The sequence below is a fragment of the Accipiter gentilis genome, chromosome Z, assembly GCF_929443795.1.
Source record: "Accipiter gentilis chromosome Z, bAccGen1.1, whole genome shotgun sequence".
Lineage (NCBI taxonomy): Eukaryota > Metazoa > Chordata > Aves > Accipitriformes > Accipitridae > Astur > Astur gentilis.
The window spans coordinates 17,842,768-17,863,124 of record NC_064919.1 but is presented as its reverse complement, the minus strand read 5'-3'; the positions used below and the strand labels follow the sequence as shown (position 1 = coordinate 17,863,124).

Below are 20,357 nucleotides of genomic sequence, written 5' to 3'. Positions count from 1 at the left end.
ATTATGGTGAGGAGCAAGGGTTTCTCCTTATATTTGAATCACTGGGTAACTCCCACCACAATATCTCGTACTGTACGTCTGGATGAAAAATGAGGAAAGAAAAAGAAAACATGAAACTTCAAAGCAGTCTGCTGTAAACTTCTGTCTACCAAAGAACAGTAAAATTCATTCTAAAATACTTCAGTGTGCATCCCTTAAAGATATGCTTTAACTTCTAAATAATTTACTGTACCTTTTTTAGCAAAATGAGAGAAAATAACTGATTTTTAATCCTGTGTGCTTTGGAGTTGCTCTTAAGTGGTTTAATACATGAAAGGTAGTCACATGCATCTTAATGAGTTATTTTTCTATCTGGCCTTAAAGATATATAAAGCTGTTACAAAAACATGCACCTGGGAGCTTTATAGAGGCAATGTTGATAAGAAGCTGTAGGTAGTAACCTATAATCAGTGGTGCAAGAGGCGGAGTGACATGAATACTTAGAGCCATGGTATTTTCACTGCTGCACACCAACAGTGGCAGCCATGAGATGAAAAAGAGCCTCTTAACACTACAGTTATATTACAATAAGCTGGGTTCTGAGTGCAGTCTAGCAGTCAGAGTAACTCTGCTAAAATAGAGGCTTTTAGCAGCATTTCCTTCAGAAGGAGGCAGATTGGATAAGTGTCTAAGGTTATGGAAACACATATCAAGAGGAGGGTCTAAGGCTCAAGGCAGCAAATTTTGCTCCAGCTGTGTATAGATAAGCACATGAGGCATGAAAGTGCCTCCTGCTTTTAAGAGTATGAGAAATGTAGCCCAGCTTCAGGGAGTAGGTTCACCACTAAGATTTAAGTTGCTTTTAGGAGCTGTCATGTCTTTGTAGCCTATTTTAGCTCAGGATGGTTGTATTTTCCAGGGAATAGTTGTTCAAGAATTGCTGGAGGTAGTCACAAAATTTTCTTTTGGCCAGTCTAAACCACTTGCCTTGCATCTGCTGCTCTTTTGACCTGATCCCAACCCCTCCACTGACTACTTATATCTATTAAAAGGTTTCATGAAGTCTTCAAAACACTTGCTGAAAGCGATGAGGGGAAACTCCATGTTCTGAGGGTTGTATATGAGGTTTGGAAGAATCATCCACAGGTAAGAGGTTGCAGTGTCAAGTATCTATGTGAGTTTCAACTCACAGAGGTCATATTTAATAAAAACCATTACAGTTTGCTTTATATCCTTTAAAAATAACATGTCTATTGTCATCTTATTTGAAGGAAAGTTCAAATTGTATTTACTGGTTGTTACTAATGCCTAAAATGAAGGCTGGAAATAAAATATATACCATCAGTGAGGCCACTTCTTCCTCAGAGTTCATTGTGGGAGGGTCAAGGCTGTCATTCTGACTCAGATTCATACTATGCTGTTTGTTGTACAAGAGAATAACTTTTGTGAAAATCATGATTCTGTTAAAAAATTGAAAAACAGTGTAGATGTGTGAATTGAAATAAGATGTAGATCTCATATCAAAAGCAGGCCACATTCTTAGAAATGTGGAAACCTGGGGTTTGTTAGGGATTTTTTTTTTCCCCGCAATTGCTAGTGAAAGCCATACAGTTATTCCACAAAGCTCATGTTGAAGTCACTGTTGTGTGTGGGTAGACTGAGTAGAGCTGCAGTCAGTGCCTGTTCAGATCAGTCTGACAGTGCCATGATTATGTTCATTCTTGAGCCAGAGGAAATAACACCCTAAAAGACCTATGAAAAATGCCTCAGTTGTTTAAGCTGTTCAGTTGCTTCACAGCAGTTGTTTTCTCCCTCAGCTGTCATTCTTCTATAAATAGAAATCGATAAGGAACTCAAGCTGAATTTTCCTGCATTAATTATTTCATGTATTCCTTACTGGTGTGTTTGTGCTTTATCGGGCTTGAAAGTGGTCTGTACCTCACAGGCGCATAGGCCAGACTTTCAGAAGTGATGCCACTGAGAGCAAGGGGTAATCCTTGCATCTGCCACTGGACCTCTGGCCCATTCCTAGGGGAAAAACTGAGCGCCTAGAAGATACCTATGCAGCATGTCACCTCTCTTCTAAGTACAGTAAAAACATCAAAAAAAGCAGGATTTTTAAAATATATTAAACTTCCTACCCAAATTACTGACCTTGAAAATGTGACGATTGCAGTCTGACCTACTTTTTACTGCCATTTAACTGGATCAGAAAAAATTACATTACTGCAATCTAATATCCATATCCTCATTGCTCCTTTGTGTTGCAGCATGCCCAAACTGAGATGGAGGTTTCAAACCTAGACTAAACAGTCATGTTTGATTTTATGAATAAATCAAGATTGCTTTAAAAAATACCAAGTGCAAAAGTTACAAAGGTCTGCTATTCTACTTGAACGTGCAACTTAAAATTTCCTCTCTTGCATTTATTGCAGTTCAGTCTTTTGCTTCTGTTCAAGCACTTTATTTCCTGAGTCCACAACTTCCCTGGCACACAGAACAAATGGTGCTTGGACAGCGGGACACTTGTCCAGAGTCTGTTTCATGCTGCTCACCCTACTCCCATGTCTATTGGAACGTCATTTGATTTGGTTCAGCCTATCAGCAGTATTCACGAGGCATATAGTGCTAATGAGTGATCTATGCTGCAGATAGTGATTTAGCAATATGAATCAGTAGTCCCTGGACCTATAAGCAAGGTTGTGGTGGTGACTTCATAAAGAGAAACTTTAACATTGAGATTAAATGTTTTTTCAAAATCCTAGGTCTGTGTTTCTTGGAAGATCAGGCTAAGTAATCAGAAATTCTTCCTGGCAATACAGAAAGACAAATAGAGCATAGGATGCTATCCTGGGACTTGAAAGTCGAGTGCTGAGTCTTCTGTATGATTCATTCAGTTATTTTAATTTTCCTTCCTTAAAAGGAGCTTTGTTACACTTCCTTATTTGACAATGGGTGGTTGTAAGGATAAATACAGTGCAGGCTGTGGTTCTTAGATACTGTGGCATTTAAGCACATGAGTAACCAAGATAAGCCTTTTTTCTGAACAGCTTGCAACTGCTTTAGTCAGTAACTCCTCTCTGCAGTTGCCTGGTAGGTTGCTTGCAAACACCCCCCAAATGATGGCAGTGCCTGTAGCAAATAAGCATTTCCATTGACTACACAGCACTAGCTCTGTCCTGAAATGAATAGGTCTTGTAGAGAAGAGCATACTGTCACATTTGAAGACTGTTGCAGTTCAAGGAGAGTAGGCTAACAGTGGCTCCTTCGTTATGGTGATCTGACTCGTATATATGCTCTGGTTTGAGTACGTCGAGGTCAAATACTAGCACTTGCGTCTTTTAAGGCCTCACTTCCAACTGTGATGCTTGTATTTTTTGTTTTTTTATGGAAGCATGTATGTAACAGTGATATATCACTTTCACAAGAAGAAAAGGTTGTTAAACAAAATTAGAATGCTTTATGTAATTTATATAGATCCCCTAATTTGAACAGTTTTAGGCTAAACTACCCAGTTTCCTAAAGTGTTTGAAATTACCCAGTAATATCACTAACATAGAGTTGCATCAAACCATCTCTGGTTTTATCTGAGGCTGGAATACTTTACACAGATTGTGTGTGCAATGTCTTTCACAAAATATAGATGATTGCTGTGCTTGTGGACAAGATGATTCGGACACAAATTGTTGACTGTGCTGCAGTAGCAAACTGGATCTTCTCTTCAGAGCTTGCACATGATTTTACTAGGTAACAAGAATTTGTCTTGGGTTGTTACTTGTCTCTGAATTACTATTTTAAGTGCCCAGTACGTAGTTTAATCTATGAAAACTGAGTAGTGGAAGAAAAAGGTACAATTATGCCTTTTCTCCTTCTACGAAAGATGTACTTCAGCATTTTTCTTTCTGAGTTGGGGCATGAGTTTTTATGTGACAGTGCAAGAATGTTGCTAGCATGTCATTTTGCAAGTAGTCTCTAAGCCTGCCAAAGCAGAACACTCTACCTATTTCTAGACAAAGTCTGTTGCTGCTAGCTTTGTGTGGTCCTGGCCTTTGGTTATGTAACTTGTACCGCCATTGATACATTGCTTCTTGAGAACGGGAGAATTATTTGGACTGCGAAGCCAATTTGATGTTGGTAGTCCTGCAGTACGTTTATAAATGACAATGCTGGTTTGGAAGTGTACTGCAAAAAAAAAGGAAAGAAATTATTGTTAAGCTTTCTTACATTACAGGTATGCTTTCCTATACGGCGAGTGTTTGCTCACTCTAGTAGATGTCTTGGATGACGCTAAGTTTTTTAAATGCCCCCAGATACATTTTTATGTAAGAAACTACATTTAGTTTTCTATCTTGGAGTAGTGTGTAATGTAGTATTTTGAGCTTTCTGTCTTTCCTAGGTTTTATATCTGGGAGATCTTACATTCCACAATTCGTAAGATGAATAAACATGTTCTGAAGATTCACAAGGAACTGGAGGAGACTAAGGCAAGATTGGCCAGGCAGCACAAAAGAGTAAGTAATTTGTTTGTAAGTCTTAATTATTTTAAGTTATGTTTTACAAACCTGCATGCTGTCAGACTGACACACAGTTGGTTTGGGTAAGGACTGAATAAATACATTTGTCAGGAAGCATGTCTGCAGACGTGGTCATCCATAGCGCTAAGACATCAAAAACTGGATGTATGTTCTCAGTCCACCTTTCTAATGGTAGATGTAACCTAAAAATTCAATAAAATCTTTAGGAGAATTCATATGTATTTGCCCTGTTCAAGCTCTTCTCTCACAAGCTTCTCATCTAATATAAGCATGTCTTCCACTTGCCTTCTAATCTGGATTGCAATGACCTTATTAGATAACAATAAGAACAGTTACAAAATATTTACAGTAAGTTCTGTTAAAGAGTACTCTTGTGGCTTCCATGCAGAAGTGCACGGAAACAGCTATTTGCTATTGAAAAGTTGGCTGTTACTGTTCTTCTGATGGATGCTGCTGGATTCTGACACTGCTATCTGTCACTTCCTTCTTCCAGCATATTTTTCTGAATTCCTTTGCATGATCTGGGTTACTATATACAACAAACTGATGAGCAAGCAGCTGCTGTTGTGTTCTCTTGTCCCAAGTGGGACAGTAAAACGGGGTGAGACAGTGTCTAATGTGGCAGCTGCAAAAGATGGGCTCCAAGGAAGCTTGGCTGAATGCAATACTTAGTCACGGTAGAATGAAGCCAGTTTATAAACACACTGAGAGTTGCAAAGAGCAAGAGAGAATTTCCATGTTTGTATGTAGTTTGTGAGTATGATTACCAGCATAAAACCCTTAGCTAGCACCAAAACTTTGGATGAAGTTAATGTCAGAATTTGGCACTGCATGGTGCTTAGTTGCTGGCTGGGGTTAAACCACAATAATGGCACAGAGGCTGCTGATGGTTTCTGAAGAAACCTGCACAAGTCAGTTATTTTTCCAGAAGTTTCTGGTGAGAGATCACTAATACCTCACAGTTTGCCAGTGTGAGTTCATCCCAGCCCCTTCATCTTGTTTCCTTCACTCCCAGCAACAGCCATCCTAGTTGCTTGCATCCTTAATCTACATTGACCAGCAGTTAATAAATACCCATGATTTTTGAAGACCTACATGTACTCATTGATGTTAGTGTAAGGCAGAGAGCTTCTCTGGCATCTCTAAACAAATACACCAGTGTTCTCATTTCTGTACTTGTCTCTTGCTGCAGCTCTTTACTACTGAGTACTTTAAATGAGTATTGTCTCAGGAAGAAACATTTGTATGCAACAGTGAGCAGTTCTGCAGGCTGTTGCTCTGCTGCATGACCATTCCTTTTAGGGGAAGTAAGCTGTGAAGTTTTGATGTCCCCAGCATGAAGTGGATTGCCTTACTATGGAATGAGTCCAAGGTTTACATGCTTTCTCTTAGGTCTTATTGGTCCTTTAGCGTTTTGAGTTCAGGAAACCTCTGTAGATGGGGAAAAAGCAAGTTCCTATAGAGAGAATAAAATTAAATTCTCACTTGCTCTGGTAAGTAATTTTTATTTTTTATGCTGATTCAGGGCTGTAACTCTTCTGAGTTTTCATTTGTTATGCAGTAGGTGAGTTAACACATGGCCCTATATTTGTCACAAGTTGCACATGCTCCTTTTACAAATATTTGAAGTTTTGAGATGTTAAGTTGTGGGTATTTTTGCACAGAGACAATCCTGTGAGACAAGCAATATCTGTATTTAAATGCACCATAATCCATCAGATTCTGCTTTTCCTCCTATGTCCGTTGTAGTCTTGTGGAATACTTCATTACCTGAGCTCCCAAGTCCGGTACTTATATGTATTTTGTGTTTTTTGGTATTGTGTTGTTTTGGTTTGTTTTTGAGGTAATGCGAACATGCCATGTTCCTAGTTAGTTTGGTTTCCGTGATGACCCTTTCTAGTCTGAGAGCATCCCTTTTGATCATGAATATAGGGAGTCCCCACTTCAACACCATGGGCTGCAGTCTCTAGTCTTCCTTTTGTGCTAACCAGCTGGATTCCTGTGAGTTCTTGCACAAAGTACCTTATTTTTTGGAGCCCTGAGATTTCAGAACTGTTCATTGAATTAATTACCTGCCCTGCTGCAGTAGACACAATTTAAAATCTCTACGCTGGATTGTTTTTTAAAAAGCTGTTCCTTATCTGGTGATGATGAAGTCAGCAGGGGTATTACTTTTTACTGTGTTTCCACTAAATAAAGGACTGGTAAATCTTGAAGCTTGCACTGGTTTCTCTGAAATCTTGATTCAGGGCTTTCCCATATTGGCATTTTTCCTTCCAAATTTCTTCCCTGACTTATATTGAAAGTTAATGTCTTTCAAAACACAATACTTAACCAAGCTACAGAGCAGCTTCAGTTGCTGCTTTTCAATTGCTCTGCAGACCTTTTCACTTGTGGAACCGCAGGGCATTAACAGCATCCACAAGTTGCTAGTTAGTCTTGTATTGTCACTTACAGCGAGACAGTGATGATGATGATGATGACGATGACCGAAGCAGCGATCGGGAAGATGGACCACTAGAAGAGCAGATAGAGCGCTTGCAGGAGAAAGTAGAGTCAGCCCAGAGTGAGCAAAAGAATCTCTTCCTTGTTATATTCCAGGTAATGATGGGCAAAGTCTCTTCTCACCTTCAGGTTTTAAAGTTACTGGATTTATAAGGTTTCAATGTCACTTGTATCTTGGGCATCTTCTTGGAATAAGAATATGGGAAGGGGTTGATGGGTTTACTATGGGTTAGAGTCAATCCAGATCATCCCCTTGCAAAGACTGCTTCTGAGCAAGATCTGTTCAGTTTCAAGTGCTTAAGAACAGAGGGGTTCTGCTAGCGTAGTTTCCTGAACAACCAGAAGGTAACTGGGTTTTATTTGCTTACTAAATTCAGTGTTTGCCAAGCAAAATAATTACTCTCACATTGCTGTTCAAAGCTTCTGTCCCCCAGATCCTCTTACTTGAGGTTAGGATCCTGCTTTCATTTGACAAGACTTACGTATTCTTTTTCCTCTCCTGCAGCGTTTCATTATGTTGTTAACTGAGCACTTAGTGCGCTGTGAGACAGGTGGAATTGATGTATTTACACCGTGGTACAAGAGCTGTATAGAGAGGTTGCAGCAGATCTTCCTGCAGGTAAGTTTCATTTCTCAGTTTGGAAGGCTGTGGGCAGGGGCATGCTGGATAGACAAGCTTTGTGGCTGGAGAACTGAGCACTCCATGAGAGTAGCAATAGGCAGCAGCAGCAGCACATCTTCTCTGAAGACTTGTGTTGGGGCTAGGTCGCAGCTCTGGTTCTGGCCACATCTCGGCCACAGACTGGTGGAGTGACTGGTCCTTGATTAATTCCCACACTGAGAGCATACTGCAAAAAGATATCAAGATGTGACTATGAATTTCACTGAGCTCCTCTTAACTGTATGTTTATAGTAAGGGCAAAGTTCTGAGCGAACAAGAATACTATAATACATGTCTTTTAAATACGTCGATTAAAATATTGCAGAATTCCTTTTAATAAGATGCATAAATATTAAAAATAATTTTGAATTCTTGAATCAGGTAATAAGCACAGGTTGCTGGATGAAAGTGATAGCAATAGAAAATTATACCTGTGCAAGCAGAAGATATGTTGAAGAATGGGAGTGGTGGTATAATTCTCCCTTGGGCTGAACCCTTCCTCGGTAGTAGATGTGGCTTCAGAGGAAAGCAAATATCATGATTCTTCTAGGATATCTCTGCAGTTGCATGGTATCCTGCACAAAATTCAGGGTCCAGGAGTAAAGAGCTACAGGGAGCACAGTGCTCCTCAAGACAGGATTTCAGCACATGCTTTCTTCTTGCAATCACTAGTGGCTGTGCATTATGTTTTTCTTGTCAGTTGCTACTGTGGTGTGGAAATGAGTTGTGCCTGACAATTTTGATGAAAACATTTGACCTGTGATTTTTACATGCCTTGACTTCTCTACCTGTTCTTATGTATGGATAGATGAAAACAATAAAGGTTTTTGTTTTGGTTTTGTTTTTTTATCTGCCAGCATCACCAGATAATCCAGCAGTACATGGTGACCCTAGAGAACCTCCTGTTTACAGCTGAATTGGACCACCACATACTGGCTGTGTTTCAGCAGTTCTGTGCTCTGCAGGCCTGAGGATTATTGACAGGCAGAGTCTTGTCTGCAGGACTTTAATGAATTTTTTTTTTTTTAATGGGAAAACTTGACATGGGGATAGAAGAAATTTTTGACTAAAACTGGCTTTCATGTGCTCCTATATAAAACAATACAGTACTCTGACCAACAGCAAACTGTGTAAGCATCATAAGCCTTACAAGATATGACTGATAGGGGATAGATGCAAAGCAAAGTATGAATTCTTTTTGTTGTCTTCTAATTTGGTTTGACTCTTGATCTTCATGATAGTATTTTTGTTTCTCCCCAGTTGTTTATATAAAAATAAAAATCGGGAAAAAAAAACAAACAAACAAGAAAACCCTAAACAATAGAATTTGTTACCTCTGCCTGGCCCTTAAATCAAAGGAATTGCAGAAATGAGAAACAATTCATGGCGTTTTGTGAGTATGAAAGGGAATGCACCTTCTCAATGAGCAGTGTGGTAAGTTCTCTAGTATGGCACAGGAAAAGTGTCTTAGCTTTGGGCATGTGAAACACTTGAGTTAAGCTTTCAAAGTAGTATAGAGCATATGGATTTGTTTATTACCAAGCCAGCTAGATTTTCACAGTTCGAAAGAACATGGCTGTAATACAACTGAAGTATGTTTTTGAAATGTATTGTCTAGTGTCTTATTACTGTAGCTACAAACAATCGGTAGAGGAACTTCATGGACAACTTCTGAAAAATGCAATCCTTTTTGCAGTATAGTCGGAAGAATCATTAACTGCTCCTGGCAGCAGTCATCACTGGTAAATAGAGACAGTAAGAAAGAGTTGGAGTGGAACAAACTTTAGACTTCCATACTGCAAGCCTTACCTGGGTGTTGGGAACTCCAGCCCCAGATGCTAGGGGAGAGAACAGGGCAGTGTTCAGCTTGTTCCTTTATTTCAGCCTGTAACTAGTTGGGCTGCCAAGCTTGTGCTGGGCTCGGCCTGCAATGGTGCCAGAAATCTTTCTGGTAGCAATGGTGGATGAACCAAGTGCCCTTGCCTCATCTGGCTTTGTAACAACTGCTTTGCGGTGGCTGCATCTGCTGCCCTTCCCTTGCTTAAAATGTGACAACAGCGCGTGGCTTCCATGTCTTCAGAAAACATTTTAATGCTAAATTAAGTGATATCTCACAGGAACTTAGACTGGGAAAACACAGCCTGGAAATAGAGTAGCCTTAGTTTTGAGTTACACAAATAACATTACATACATAAATACCAAGCCAGAGTGGTCTGTATTACGGTAAGCAGTGATGAATGGCAGAGACACTGCCTTAGGTGCTCAGGTCCATCAGTCTGCAGTATATTTCCAAGCTGTTTATGGTCTCTTCATTTTGCAGATGAATGTTTAAAGAATTTACATACCCAGTGCTATTCAGTTCAAGCTTAGAAGGTGATGAGCTTCGAGTAATTTTGTTCCTGTACAAATTATTTTTTTCAAGTATTATACCTAGTGATGCATTTCATCCGTACGTTGACCAATTGACCTCCTGATTCAACGAGGAGGGTAAAAAATGGAACTTTCTACTTTGAGTGTTGATTGACATAAGTTTGTGTGTGGCCTGTAGCAATCCGATATATCCTCATAGACTTAGATCTGTTATTTCTGCTTTCTCTGCTTACGCTTTCTGATTTGACCAATCCCTCTGCTCTTTCAGGGTATACTGTTAATTGTTGTAAATTTGCTTTACGCAAGGGTTTTGTCAGTCATGCAGAGACTTCTGCTTCAAATATTTCTCTTTTAATGTTCTTGAGTAATCAAATAGTTGGTTTGGGGTTTTTTGTTTTGGTTTTTTTTTTTTTTTAAAGAAACATTGAATACTGTAGAGGTTTTAATTGGGGTTTAATAGTTTTTTCACTGGCTCAGATCAGTATCAAGAGTTCTGGTATTAACTTGTGGTGGGGGTCTGACTATAAATGTGACTTCTGTAAAACTGATAATGCAGTTAGAACTTGCAAGCCTGTAAAAGCCTGTACCTTCCTCTGAGCCTTGACAAATACGGGTGCTGGAAATCCAGTTGCAAATGCCTGAGTGTAATCCTGTGATTTAAAACCAAATAGCAATGTCCTTCAAAATTGTTTTGACTTCCATGGTGAGCATGGGCTTTGATCACATTTCTTGAGTCTGTTGGACACCTTTCCCTCTGTGTAGGTCCAGTGGCATACACCTGACTTGGCTGGGAAACTGGTTGGATCTGTAGGAAAGAGAACGAGACCTTGCATAGTGATACCAGTAGCTAACTGGAGAAACTTGGAACTGCTGAAGCATGAGATGGTGGATACTGTAAAGATGCTATAGAAATGTGGTGTGGTTGAAAAAAATGCACAACTAAAGACAAAAATAAATGAAGGTGAAGCAGATTGCTACTGGGAGTGTTTGTCCTGCCTATTTTGGGGGGGCCACTGAAGCAAAGCAGTCATGGCAGGGTTACACTGGTGTTAAATGCTGTCGGGTTTGGGGCAGTTTTGCTTTCCCTGCACTGTTACTGTTGTTACACGCAAGCCTTCACCTCCTTGTGCTACAGGTTGATCAAACACTCTTCCCTCCCCTGCGCAGCCAAGTGAGGCAAGCGTGTGTGCTGCTGGGTGCCCAGAGGGTGCTTCTGTGGAAATTCTCCCTCTTGCCACCTCCTGTCTTCTGGGCGGTGCTGCTGCAGGAGGTGAGGCAGGGGTGGGCCAGTGGTGCCTGCTGAAGGGTGGCTGCTGCAGCCTGCCCACAGGTAAGTGATTCAGCAGCCAGTGCACACCACCCAGCTCCCTTGGAGAGGAGTTTCGGGACCCAAGACAACACTGGCTCTTGGTACCATGACGTGGAGGACTACTTCCAAAAGCTCTGCCAGGACCTGCTGCTTTCCTAGGCCTGGCAAAGCCCCAAGTACTCTGTGCTGCTTGGAAAGGCAGGTCACAGGGCTGCAGACCATGAGAGTGCTGGAGAAGTGAAGACCTGTTGGTGGAACCATCATCTGCACTCCCTGTCTGCCTTCTCTCCACTGCTAACACTCCAGTTCTGCACAGCCAGGGCCCCAGGCTCCCCAAAGAAGTCTCAAGAGACTTCAGAGAGATCTGCCATATTTACAATGGTGAACAACTGCAGAGCCACTGCCTAGAGCGTGTTCCTTCACTTCAGCCATTTTCACAAGCATTCCACAACAGCTCCAAGAACTGAAGATCTGAAATTTGAGAGATTTTGACTTGAAAGTGAATCCACCCTCTCCTGAAAGCAAACATTATTTGGGTCTATATTGGAGCGTACTCCCCCACCCAAGGACAGGTGTTTACCCTTTTCATTTACAAATTTCTGACAAAGTTGTATTTTAAGAGTCATCTTGGTCTCTGGTCCAAAACTTGAAAAAAAGGCAATAGAGGATACAGTTAAGGACTCTCCCCTATGAAACATGGTGGAGATGCATCAGAACCTCCCCAGGAGCACACAGCTTTTGAGAGGGAATTCTTTTAACAGAGTCCAGTCTCCAGTCCAAGCAGAAGGAGAATCTGCTGCATGACATGATCACCAGCCCCCAGATGATGTGGTGTACCAGTAGTTGCTCTCTGCTCACCCCTGACCAGTGACAGTCACTGGAAACCAGACACCAGTTAAGGCAAAATACGGAGCCTTCCTCCTCTAACAGAAGTAGACAAGAAATGGGAAGTTCACCCTAACTTCATCAGCACATAAAGCAGAGCAATACTGACTTATCTTTTGGCCTACAAAGTACCAATTTATTCAGCTGTTAAAAACGTGTTACATTCTCCCCTAAGATCTAGCTTAAAAGCCAAAGCTTATTGTTCTGTACAGAGCTTCTTACAACTGAGAAATACCATTCTTCACAGAATTTTACAACAGCTTGTTCATGATGAGGATTTATTTGACTTCAATACAAAGTATCACTAGAAGATAATGAAATTATCTTTTAACAGATTACATCTTCTCATAAGTTAATTCATGGCCACATACAGTACATATCTTTCTATATACATCTTCATCAATGTTTTCTTCTGCTCCATACTCATGTTCATGAATACTAGCTTCTTTCTTCCACAAACTACTCCTCATAGCACGGCGGAGTTCTGATGAAAAATACAGGAAAATTTCAAGATTTTAATAAAAAATGGTTAATAAAATTCAAGCTAACCATGTTTCTGAGGACTGCAGATGACAATCTGCTTGTTACCTGTCTCCCATAAATTCTGGGTGAGAATCTGCTGTTGCAAGAACAAGCTCTGACATGCCTTGCAAGCCTCACCTTGTTTGCCTATTTTGAAGGGTAAGAACTACACAGACATGAAATCGCCCAGGAGAAGATTTTCCATCTGGACTAAGTACATGTTGCCCACTGCCTTTTTACATGAAGCCATCTGAAGGTATCCAAAAGGGGTAGGTGGAATGCAGAAGTTTTTATAGAACACCTCACTAGTTTTACATGACCAAGAAAGAGTTACTTTTCATTCAGCTCACAGTAAGCCTCCCAAATGACTTGGCATTCTCTAAGCTTTATGCCCAATAATGTGGGTTGCCTCTGCAGAAGCCGCAGTGAAGTCAGCGGGTTTTTCAAGAGAGCACAGGCTGGCAGCCTAGCCCAAGATATTATCCGGATGTTTCAAGTGGGTGGCAAGCATACTGAACAGCAAAACGTAGTCACATTTTAAGCCAAGCCATTCAGGCTGTAAACTTTTGTCACGTTAAGGCCTGTACTTGCACTGAACTCTTGGCATCTTGGCTACAGTCTGCTGCCAGTCCTTCTGTGCCCTCAACATCAATGGTCCAGACAGGAGTTATTTTCTCAGCCTCACGTTCTGCCTCCTCCAGACAATACCAGTATAGCCAGCCTGAGCCTTCTGCCTGTGAACACTGACCCGAAGCAAAGCACAGATGCTATGGGCAGCACAGACACCGTGGTAAGCCCCAGCTCTTGCAAAGAAACAGACCTGACCTGCTCTTTTTTAAAATTACTAGCATGCCTGTGCTGAAATTATTTTTCAGAAGTTCTACCCACTGAATACTCTCCTAAATACTTATCAGGAAAACCCAAGGATAATGAGTAGCAAAAACAGCAGCTGGGAATACTGTGAACAGTGGGAAATGCCACTGTCTACCTTCATTTACAGTTACTCCACCTGAAGGCATTTGTATGACAGAATTATAACCTACTGCCACAAAAATTCATGTTCTCTGCAAGTCAGGAAAAGTAACAGAACAGTCTATGGCACATTCTGGGTCATACCAAAAAATTTTCAAAACCCCATAATGAACCGTCGTAATTGATTTCTGTCACTTACATCATGTTCACAGGACAACAGGGTAATTCACATTGGAAGGGACCTCAGATCTCCAGTCCAACCCTCCGCCCAAAATAGTCAGCTATGAGGTCAGACCAGACTGCTCCCAGCTTACCCACACAGCTCTCGAAAACCTCCATTTTGCCACACTGAAGATTTTCTAAATACTTTAATCAGATGCAGAAACAAGTTTAAACAGAACTGTACTTTACTTCAGGTACTGCACTATCTAAGTTTAGCCCTTTACCTTTAACTTTCTTATCAAACTTCTTCTGTTTCATCTTCTCTCTGCTGTCACGGCGGAGTTCCTTTGCTTTTTGCAATGATTCTTCACTACCCCAAACTTCAAGAGAACGCTTGATTACCTACAGGATGGACATAGATGTGTTTCGTTTCCCCTCAAACAGAAGTAAACTATTCTAACTCACAAATTTTATTTTTTCCCCTAGACATACACAAGCCAACCCAATCTTGCCTCTGCCTCCCATCTGTCTCTTTGCTCTTGACCCGCAAACATGGCATTCCTTCTACAGTAAGAGAGAACACTGCTTTTTAGTATCAGCTAGATGTAACTTAGTCAAGTCAAACCCAACTCCAGTTTTGTGCATACTCCACCGAAGCAGCAGCACTCCTACAAAAGTAGCAAACAAGAAATGACAACAGCCCTGTAAAACCTACTTGCCTTTCCTGCTGCCCCTGAAGGCAGAGCTTTGAATGTGAGGCCACAGCTACAAAGGGTCACACACAGCAGCAGCTGCCCCACATATTTCAGTGTTGCACCTGAAGGCCACACACTTCATGACCTGTTAATTGTGCAAATCACTGAGGTTGTGGTCCATGGACATCTCTCAAACACAGACATTTTCAGGAATTTGGACCACAGCTCTTTATTTTAACTATACAGAAAATTTACATAGGCTACATATAATATACTTAGCTTTGGCAAAATCATTCAGAAATCGGAAGCAAAGAGAAAGCATTTTGGCTACCAAAGCTGTATGAAGGTAAAAAGAGGTCTGAAATACACAAACAGTTTCTATACCTGTAGTTTTAAATAAAGTTTCATGTCACCCCATCGTGAATTATGAGGGTTTTTCTTCACAATGAATCTGAGCACTGGTTCCCTCTTGTCTAAGTCACAGTCTTTAAGAAGATACTCTTCCTTTGCTTCTGTCCTTGTTATAAGCTTATGTTTATCTTCAGCATCTCTGGAAGATGTAAAATGATGATGAGAAAGCTACAGCTGAAAAACACGTTAACATCTAAGCCCCCATCATTTCTAACATTCCTGAAATACAGGCAGCCCTCTTCCTCTCTGTTTTTATGTATGCAAGTAACTTTGGATTCCAACAGTCTAGCTGAACTCCAGGATAGCTTTACTGAAATTAAGTTTAAAAATTCTCCCATTTGAGCAAACATAGGCTGAGAATCCTGTTTTTCTTCTGTTTTCTTACAAGAGGGAGTAACTGAAACTTAAAAGGAGTATGAATAATTTTAGGCATTCACCTAACCCAGATGCAATTCAAGAGGACAAAAGTACAAGTCTGACACATGGTCAAGAGAGAAAGAATGTGTAATGTGAGACAGGTCAGATCACCTGAGACTATACACACTCCATATGCTTCTAGATCCCAGAAACAGATTGGCAACACAGAGCACTCGTTTCTAAATGCTATGCAATAGGTAGAGGAACCTTAAAATAAAAACCTTAAAAGACTAACTTTTACCAGACAGATAAGGAAAAACTGTGTAACTGCAGCAGCATTTATCAGTTAATGAAAAAAGTAACATTTACGCAATCCTGACTGAAGTGGAACTTGAATTGCTTGAGCCGGAACAATCTGCCAAACCGTAAGTGCTAGCAACGGTCATCAAGGAAATACTGCTGTAAACGTAGCTTTACTAGAATTCAAAGTTCACAGTAAAAGGTAATGCACCGAGGAATGTCTGATGTTCAGCTACAAGAGCTACTTAGACCGAGGAAAAACCACTCATAATGCTCCAAGCCCTCTCAACATCTTTTTTTCACCCATCCTACCTTCAAGAGACAGCACTTCATCTCTAATGACTGTGAACTGCCTACACCACGTGCACACCCCGACCGTTCCCTGTAGTAAGCAGGCAAGCTCTCAGAACAAACTCCTAGCTGCGTTTTTTTTTTTTTTCCCCATTCACCCATTCATTCTTACACTCGTGGGTGGTTGGCTGCTTCAGCTGGTTTCATTGCCCTGCTTATCTTGATGGCTTTTGGAGCATTTTCTGTGTGAAAGGTAAGAGAGGATAGACTGCCTCCCTCTCAAGGTCAAACTCCTGCTTACCCTGCAGGTCAATCGGTAACCTCCGGGGGGGGGAGGGGGGGGGGGTTTCTGCCCTTTGGCTGCCATACTCCTAGCCCACTTGTGCTGACCAAAGTACTAACTTTACCTGGGTTAATTCACTAAGACAGCAAATATTCTCCTAATCCCTGCTCTACTTCAGAAAGCGGGTATTCTGTGTTCTATCAGTTTTTCGAATAGCTCTAGTCTGCAAACGAGACATTAATTTCCATGCTGACAAACACACTAACTGCTTTCAAGACATCAGGTTTCCATGTTATATAAAAATCTACCTATGTCCCCTACCCCAAGACAGGCTCATGAGACAATGCTGCTGTTCTCCACTTCCATAACGGAACACAGAGGTTATCAGTCAACTTCCACTTACTTTTTCAGCAAGTATTAAGTTACCGAAAAATGTCTCTTTGCTGACAGCCTTTTTAATTAAACAGAATTATTTTAATTAACTAAATTACAGCCAGCAATCTTTACATAAAATAAAGCTTCCCTCTCCTGATTGTAATACCTGCAATTATCACATGTTGCCCAATCAAAGTGCTGCATAAGGTAGGAATCCATGAATTCTTTGCCACAGTCTCCACAGATGAGATAGTCAAATTCTAGTACAGGTGCTAATGGAAAGAAATTTTTTTTTTTTTCGTAAGGAACTACCATGTTAAAAACAGGCATCTGGAATTGGTATGACAAGCAATTTTACTAAAATTTACATTATTGGTTCTTATTGTTACAGACTAGTTTCACTCCTGTATTCAAGTTTTCCAGAAAGATACAGTACAAATTCAAACCCATTATCATGCAAACCCATCTCTGCCGGTATATTTCTGCTCTTGCTGGAAGGTTCACTGTATTAAGTATTGGATTTAAACACTCAAATGCAGACATTTGTTTCAACTTAGCCATTGTTAAAAAAAAAAAATTCTCCACATTTCCCCACAAAAGCACTTCATATCCCCTCCTACAGCTTCCTCCATTCTGGCCCTCCAAAATACGTCCTGAATTACAGAGGACGTGCAGGCAGGAACGGAAGGAAGCAGAGAAGGGGATGCAGTTCGAAGAGGGTGGCTAGAGCAGGAAGCAGTACAGGAGCGGCACTGGCATCATAGTCCTCTCAGCTCTGCTCCAGTTTTTTTCCTTGCTCAGCCACACCTGCCTCTCCCTAAACGAGCTCAACGGAGGCCTGGGGCGCTTGGCAAGGCTCTTGTCCATTCCAGCTGGCAGAAATGGAGGTGGATGGCCAGAGAGCTGCTAGGAGTGGAATGGGGATGGAGCTCCACTACAATCCTCTCCCCAAGCCCTCTCAGCACTGCTCCAAGCCCAGACTCATCCCACTGCCGGCCATCACTTCTGGCCGCATCCTCGCCGGGTAGATCACCTCCAGCGTCATCGCCATCTGCTTTTATGTTCCATGGGACACCAAGAAACACTGATTCAAGTAACCGCAGCTATAAGGAACGTTCCTTTAACAGTTAACATTGTAATTCTAGCATTAAATTAACATTGGTATACAGTTCCAAGAGCTGAAAGTGAGGTAATGCTGCAGAATATTAACAATACCTGAAAGAGAAGATTAATGCTTGACATGCAGCACCATACATTTTTAATTGCGTTTGCATTTATAGCAGATTCGATCTAGCGAAGACGACATTTTATGCCAATTCAGTCCTACTAGCGACAGTGGGATGCTCAGTACTTCACATAGTCATGCTCTTACATCACATTTCATCATTTAAGGCAGTACTCCCGAATACGAAGACATTTTATTAAGACAATGACATTATGAATTACACAGCAAAAATACCCCCGGTGCAAAGGCATCCCAGATCTACTTCATTTATTGTTAAACATTAGCCCCTCAAAAGAAGTAGGGCGGCTAGTTGTTTACACTCTTAATGAAATCTGGTGGTGATTTCTAACAAAGAGATACACTGCACCAACAGCCCCGCAGCTGATTCAGAGCAGAACAAAGCAAGACAAAGACGATCCCAGAGAAGAAAGTGAATCTATTTTGGGATCCTTACTTCTCCATTTGCTTTTTGGATGGAGAATATCACAAGACAATATGTCGAAATCCTCCACCAAACGATCAGCAACTTGGCGTCAGCACGTTTTATAACGATAAAAGCTGGCACTGCAGCAGTGCTCAGATCTTGGCATCAACGAGATCAACCTCAAAATTCCCAGAACCAACGAAGCCGCGCAGATTTACACTTATTTTGGTCTTAAAATTCAAATTCCCGAAAGAAATAGTGGAAATAACGTTCATCGAGGGAAGAAAAAACCCTGCTATACCCAAGGGCACTGACTGTGTCCCACTTCTGCGGCTTAAAATTCTTCATTTTTAATTACCGCGTATTTGCTCGCCGCTTTAATGCTGAAAGAATCGGACGCGCCAGAAATTGAGCACATCCTGAAAGGCGCATGAGAAGGAAGAAGGAAGAGAAAAAAGAAACGAGAGGGAAAAGAAAAAAAAAAAAAAAAAGAGGGCGGGGGGGGGGGGAAGGGAAGGAAGAAAGGGTGAAAAAAAAAGCCCGGGAAAAAAAAAAAAAAAAAAGGCGCCCAACCCGCCCTGCTCGCTCAGCCCGAACCCGGCTCACTGTCGCCCCCGCGCCTTCCTGCCCTCCCCCACCAGCTCCGCGCACGCGGCACCGCCTCCTCCCGGCGCCCCAGCCACCTCTTTCCTGCACGGCTCCCTCGAGGTTTTTTTACCGGGGGGATGCACGATCTTCTCGGCGGCGCCGGGCTCTTCCTCCTCCTCCTCCTCCTCCAGGAAGAAGCCCCCTCCCGTGTCCACGACCTTGGGGGGGGCCCGCGCCCGCACGCCGCCTGCAGAAGACAAACGAGACGCCGCGTTAGCGGCCGCGGCGGGAGCCGCCGCCGACAGGGGGCGCGCGCGCGCGCTCCCCCCGCGGCGCGAGGCGGGGGGCCGCGGCGCGCGCGCGAGGGCCCCCCTCCCCCCCACGTGGGGGGAGGGGGGCCCTCGCGCGCCGCGGCGGCGGATTCCCCCCCCCCCCCCCCCTTCCCGCCGCCCCCGCCGCCTCGCGCCCAACGGCGGCGCGGTGCCCCCCCCCCCCCCCCTCCTCCGCCACCACCACCACCACCTCCCCCCCCCCTCCGCCCTTCCCGCCGTCCCGTCCCGTCCGTCCGACCCCCACCTCCCCCGCCGAAAAGAAAAAGGGGCGCGGGGAGCCGCCCGGCGAGGCCGGGCCCGTCCGCCGCCGCTGCCATCCGACCTGCGGCAGGGTAGGGCCGGGCCGCCAGCCGCGCCTGCCGCAGTGCCAGCGCCCGTTGCCGGTTCCGCTCGATCTTCGCCAGCGCCGCCGCCGAGAGGGGCGGCCGCTCGCCCGCCGCGCCCGAAGCCGCCTCCTCCGCCGGGGCCGGGGCCGGGGCCGGGGCCGCGCCCGCCATGGCGGCGGCTGAGCCGCGGAGCCCCGCGAATCCCCCCCGCTCCGGCAGCGGCGACTCGCCCTTCCCCTCGCCGAGCCGCCGCCGCACTGCGCCTGCGCAGAGAGGGAGGCGGGGGAGGGGGCGAAAGGGGCGAGGCCCCCCGCGCAGGCGCGCAGCCGCCGCCTCGCCTCCCCGCCCCGCCGCCCCGCGCGGCCTGCCGGGAAGCGGAGGGAGGGAGAGGGAGGGGGGGCTGGGGGGGGAGGGGAGGGGGCGCGCGGGGTTTGGCGGGGAGGGGGCCGCGGCCTGCGTGGCGCCCGGCCACGGGGGGCGGGGGGCGCCGCCCGGCCCGGGCAGGAGAGGAGGGGAGAGGAGAGGGGAAGGGAGGGGGGACACACACGCGCGCGGCCGGGGGAAGGGGGGGGCGGGGTCGGGGGTCGGGTGGGGGGCCCAGCCGCGGCGGGGCTGGGGCCGGGGCTTTCAGCTCGGCGGGGCGGGGTGGGGGAGGGGAGCCGATGACCCTGCGATTTCCGCGCTGGCCCGCGTGAGCCGTTTCGAGCGCTTTCTGCACCAGGCTTCGCTTCAGACTTGAGCAACCCTGTGGAAAAAAAAAAAAAAAAAAAAAAAAAAAACCACCACCCAACACGCCACCCCCTACGGCAGGAATTCCTTCACAGCGTCACCCAGCAAATGCCCCTTTTGT

General features: G+C 43.9%; 2 protein-coding genes across 4 annotated transcripts in view; one reads left to right on the top strand and one right to left on the bottom strand.

Annotated features, from left to right (window-relative positions):
• The window catches only part of NCBP1 (nuclear cap binding protein subunit 1), a 32,611-nt gene extending 21,590 nt beyond the window's left edge, over window positions 1-11,021 (top strand). The window contains exons 18-24 of one of the 2 annotated variants that reach the window (XR_007505019.1): window positions 1,032-1,125; window positions 3,623-3,726; window positions 4,376-4,490; window positions 6,972-7,115; window positions 7,525-7,638; window positions 8,538-8,810; window positions 8,941-11,021. Coding sequence is in view for 1 of the 2 variants with exons in the window: in XM_049794556.1 (XP_049650513.1) it covers window positions 1,032-1,125; window positions 3,623-3,726; window positions 4,376-4,490; window positions 6,972-7,115; window positions 7,525-7,638; window positions 8,538-8,651 (685 nt within the window). In the remaining variant the exon portion in view is untranslated. Of the gene's footprint in view, window positions 1-1,031; window positions 1,126-3,622; window positions 3,727-4,375; window positions 4,491-6,971; window positions 7,116-7,524; window positions 7,639-8,537 lie in introns of both variants that reach the window. The other variant, XM_049794556.1, reaches the window with a different exon arrangement.
• A 1,332-nt stretch (window positions 11,022-12,353) lies between these two features.
• Window positions 12,354-19,755, bottom strand: XPA (XPA, DNA damage recognition and repair factor). 2 transcript variants are annotated; one of them, XM_049794557.1, is made up of 6 exons: window positions 19,504-19,755; window positions 18,980-19,096; window positions 16,779-16,884; window positions 14,980-15,145; window positions 14,185-14,302; window positions 12,354-12,728 (listed from the first exon to the last, which is right to left on the bottom strand). In XM_049794557.1, the coding sequence occupies exons 1-6, from the start codon at window positions 19,676-19,678 to the stop codon at window positions 12,580-12,582; spliced, it is 831 nt and encodes a 276-aa protein (XP_049650514.1). In that variant the 5' UTR covers window positions 19,679-19,755; the 3' UTR covers window positions 12,354-12,579. The 2 variants fall into 2 exon arrangements, with proteins under 2 accessions (XP_049650514.1, XP_049650515.1); XM_049794558.1 differs by having other exon boundaries at window positions 19,426-19,507.
• Between the last annotated feature and the right edge of the window lie 602 nt (window positions 19,756-20,357).

Coding starts and splice junctions, on each gene's coding strand:
- XPA (XM_049794557.1), bottom strand. CDS start 19,678: ATGGCGGGCGCGGCCCCGGCCCCGGCCCCGGCCCCGGCGGAGGAGGCG. Junction 16,885..18,979: donor GAAGATCGTGCATCCCCCCG/GTAAAAAAACCT, acceptor TCTTTCCATTAG/CACCTGTACTAGAATTTGAC. Junction 12,729..14,184: donor GTTTGATAAGAAAGTTAAAG/GTAAAGGGCTAA, acceptor ATTTTTCATCAG/AACTCCGCCGTGCTATGAGG.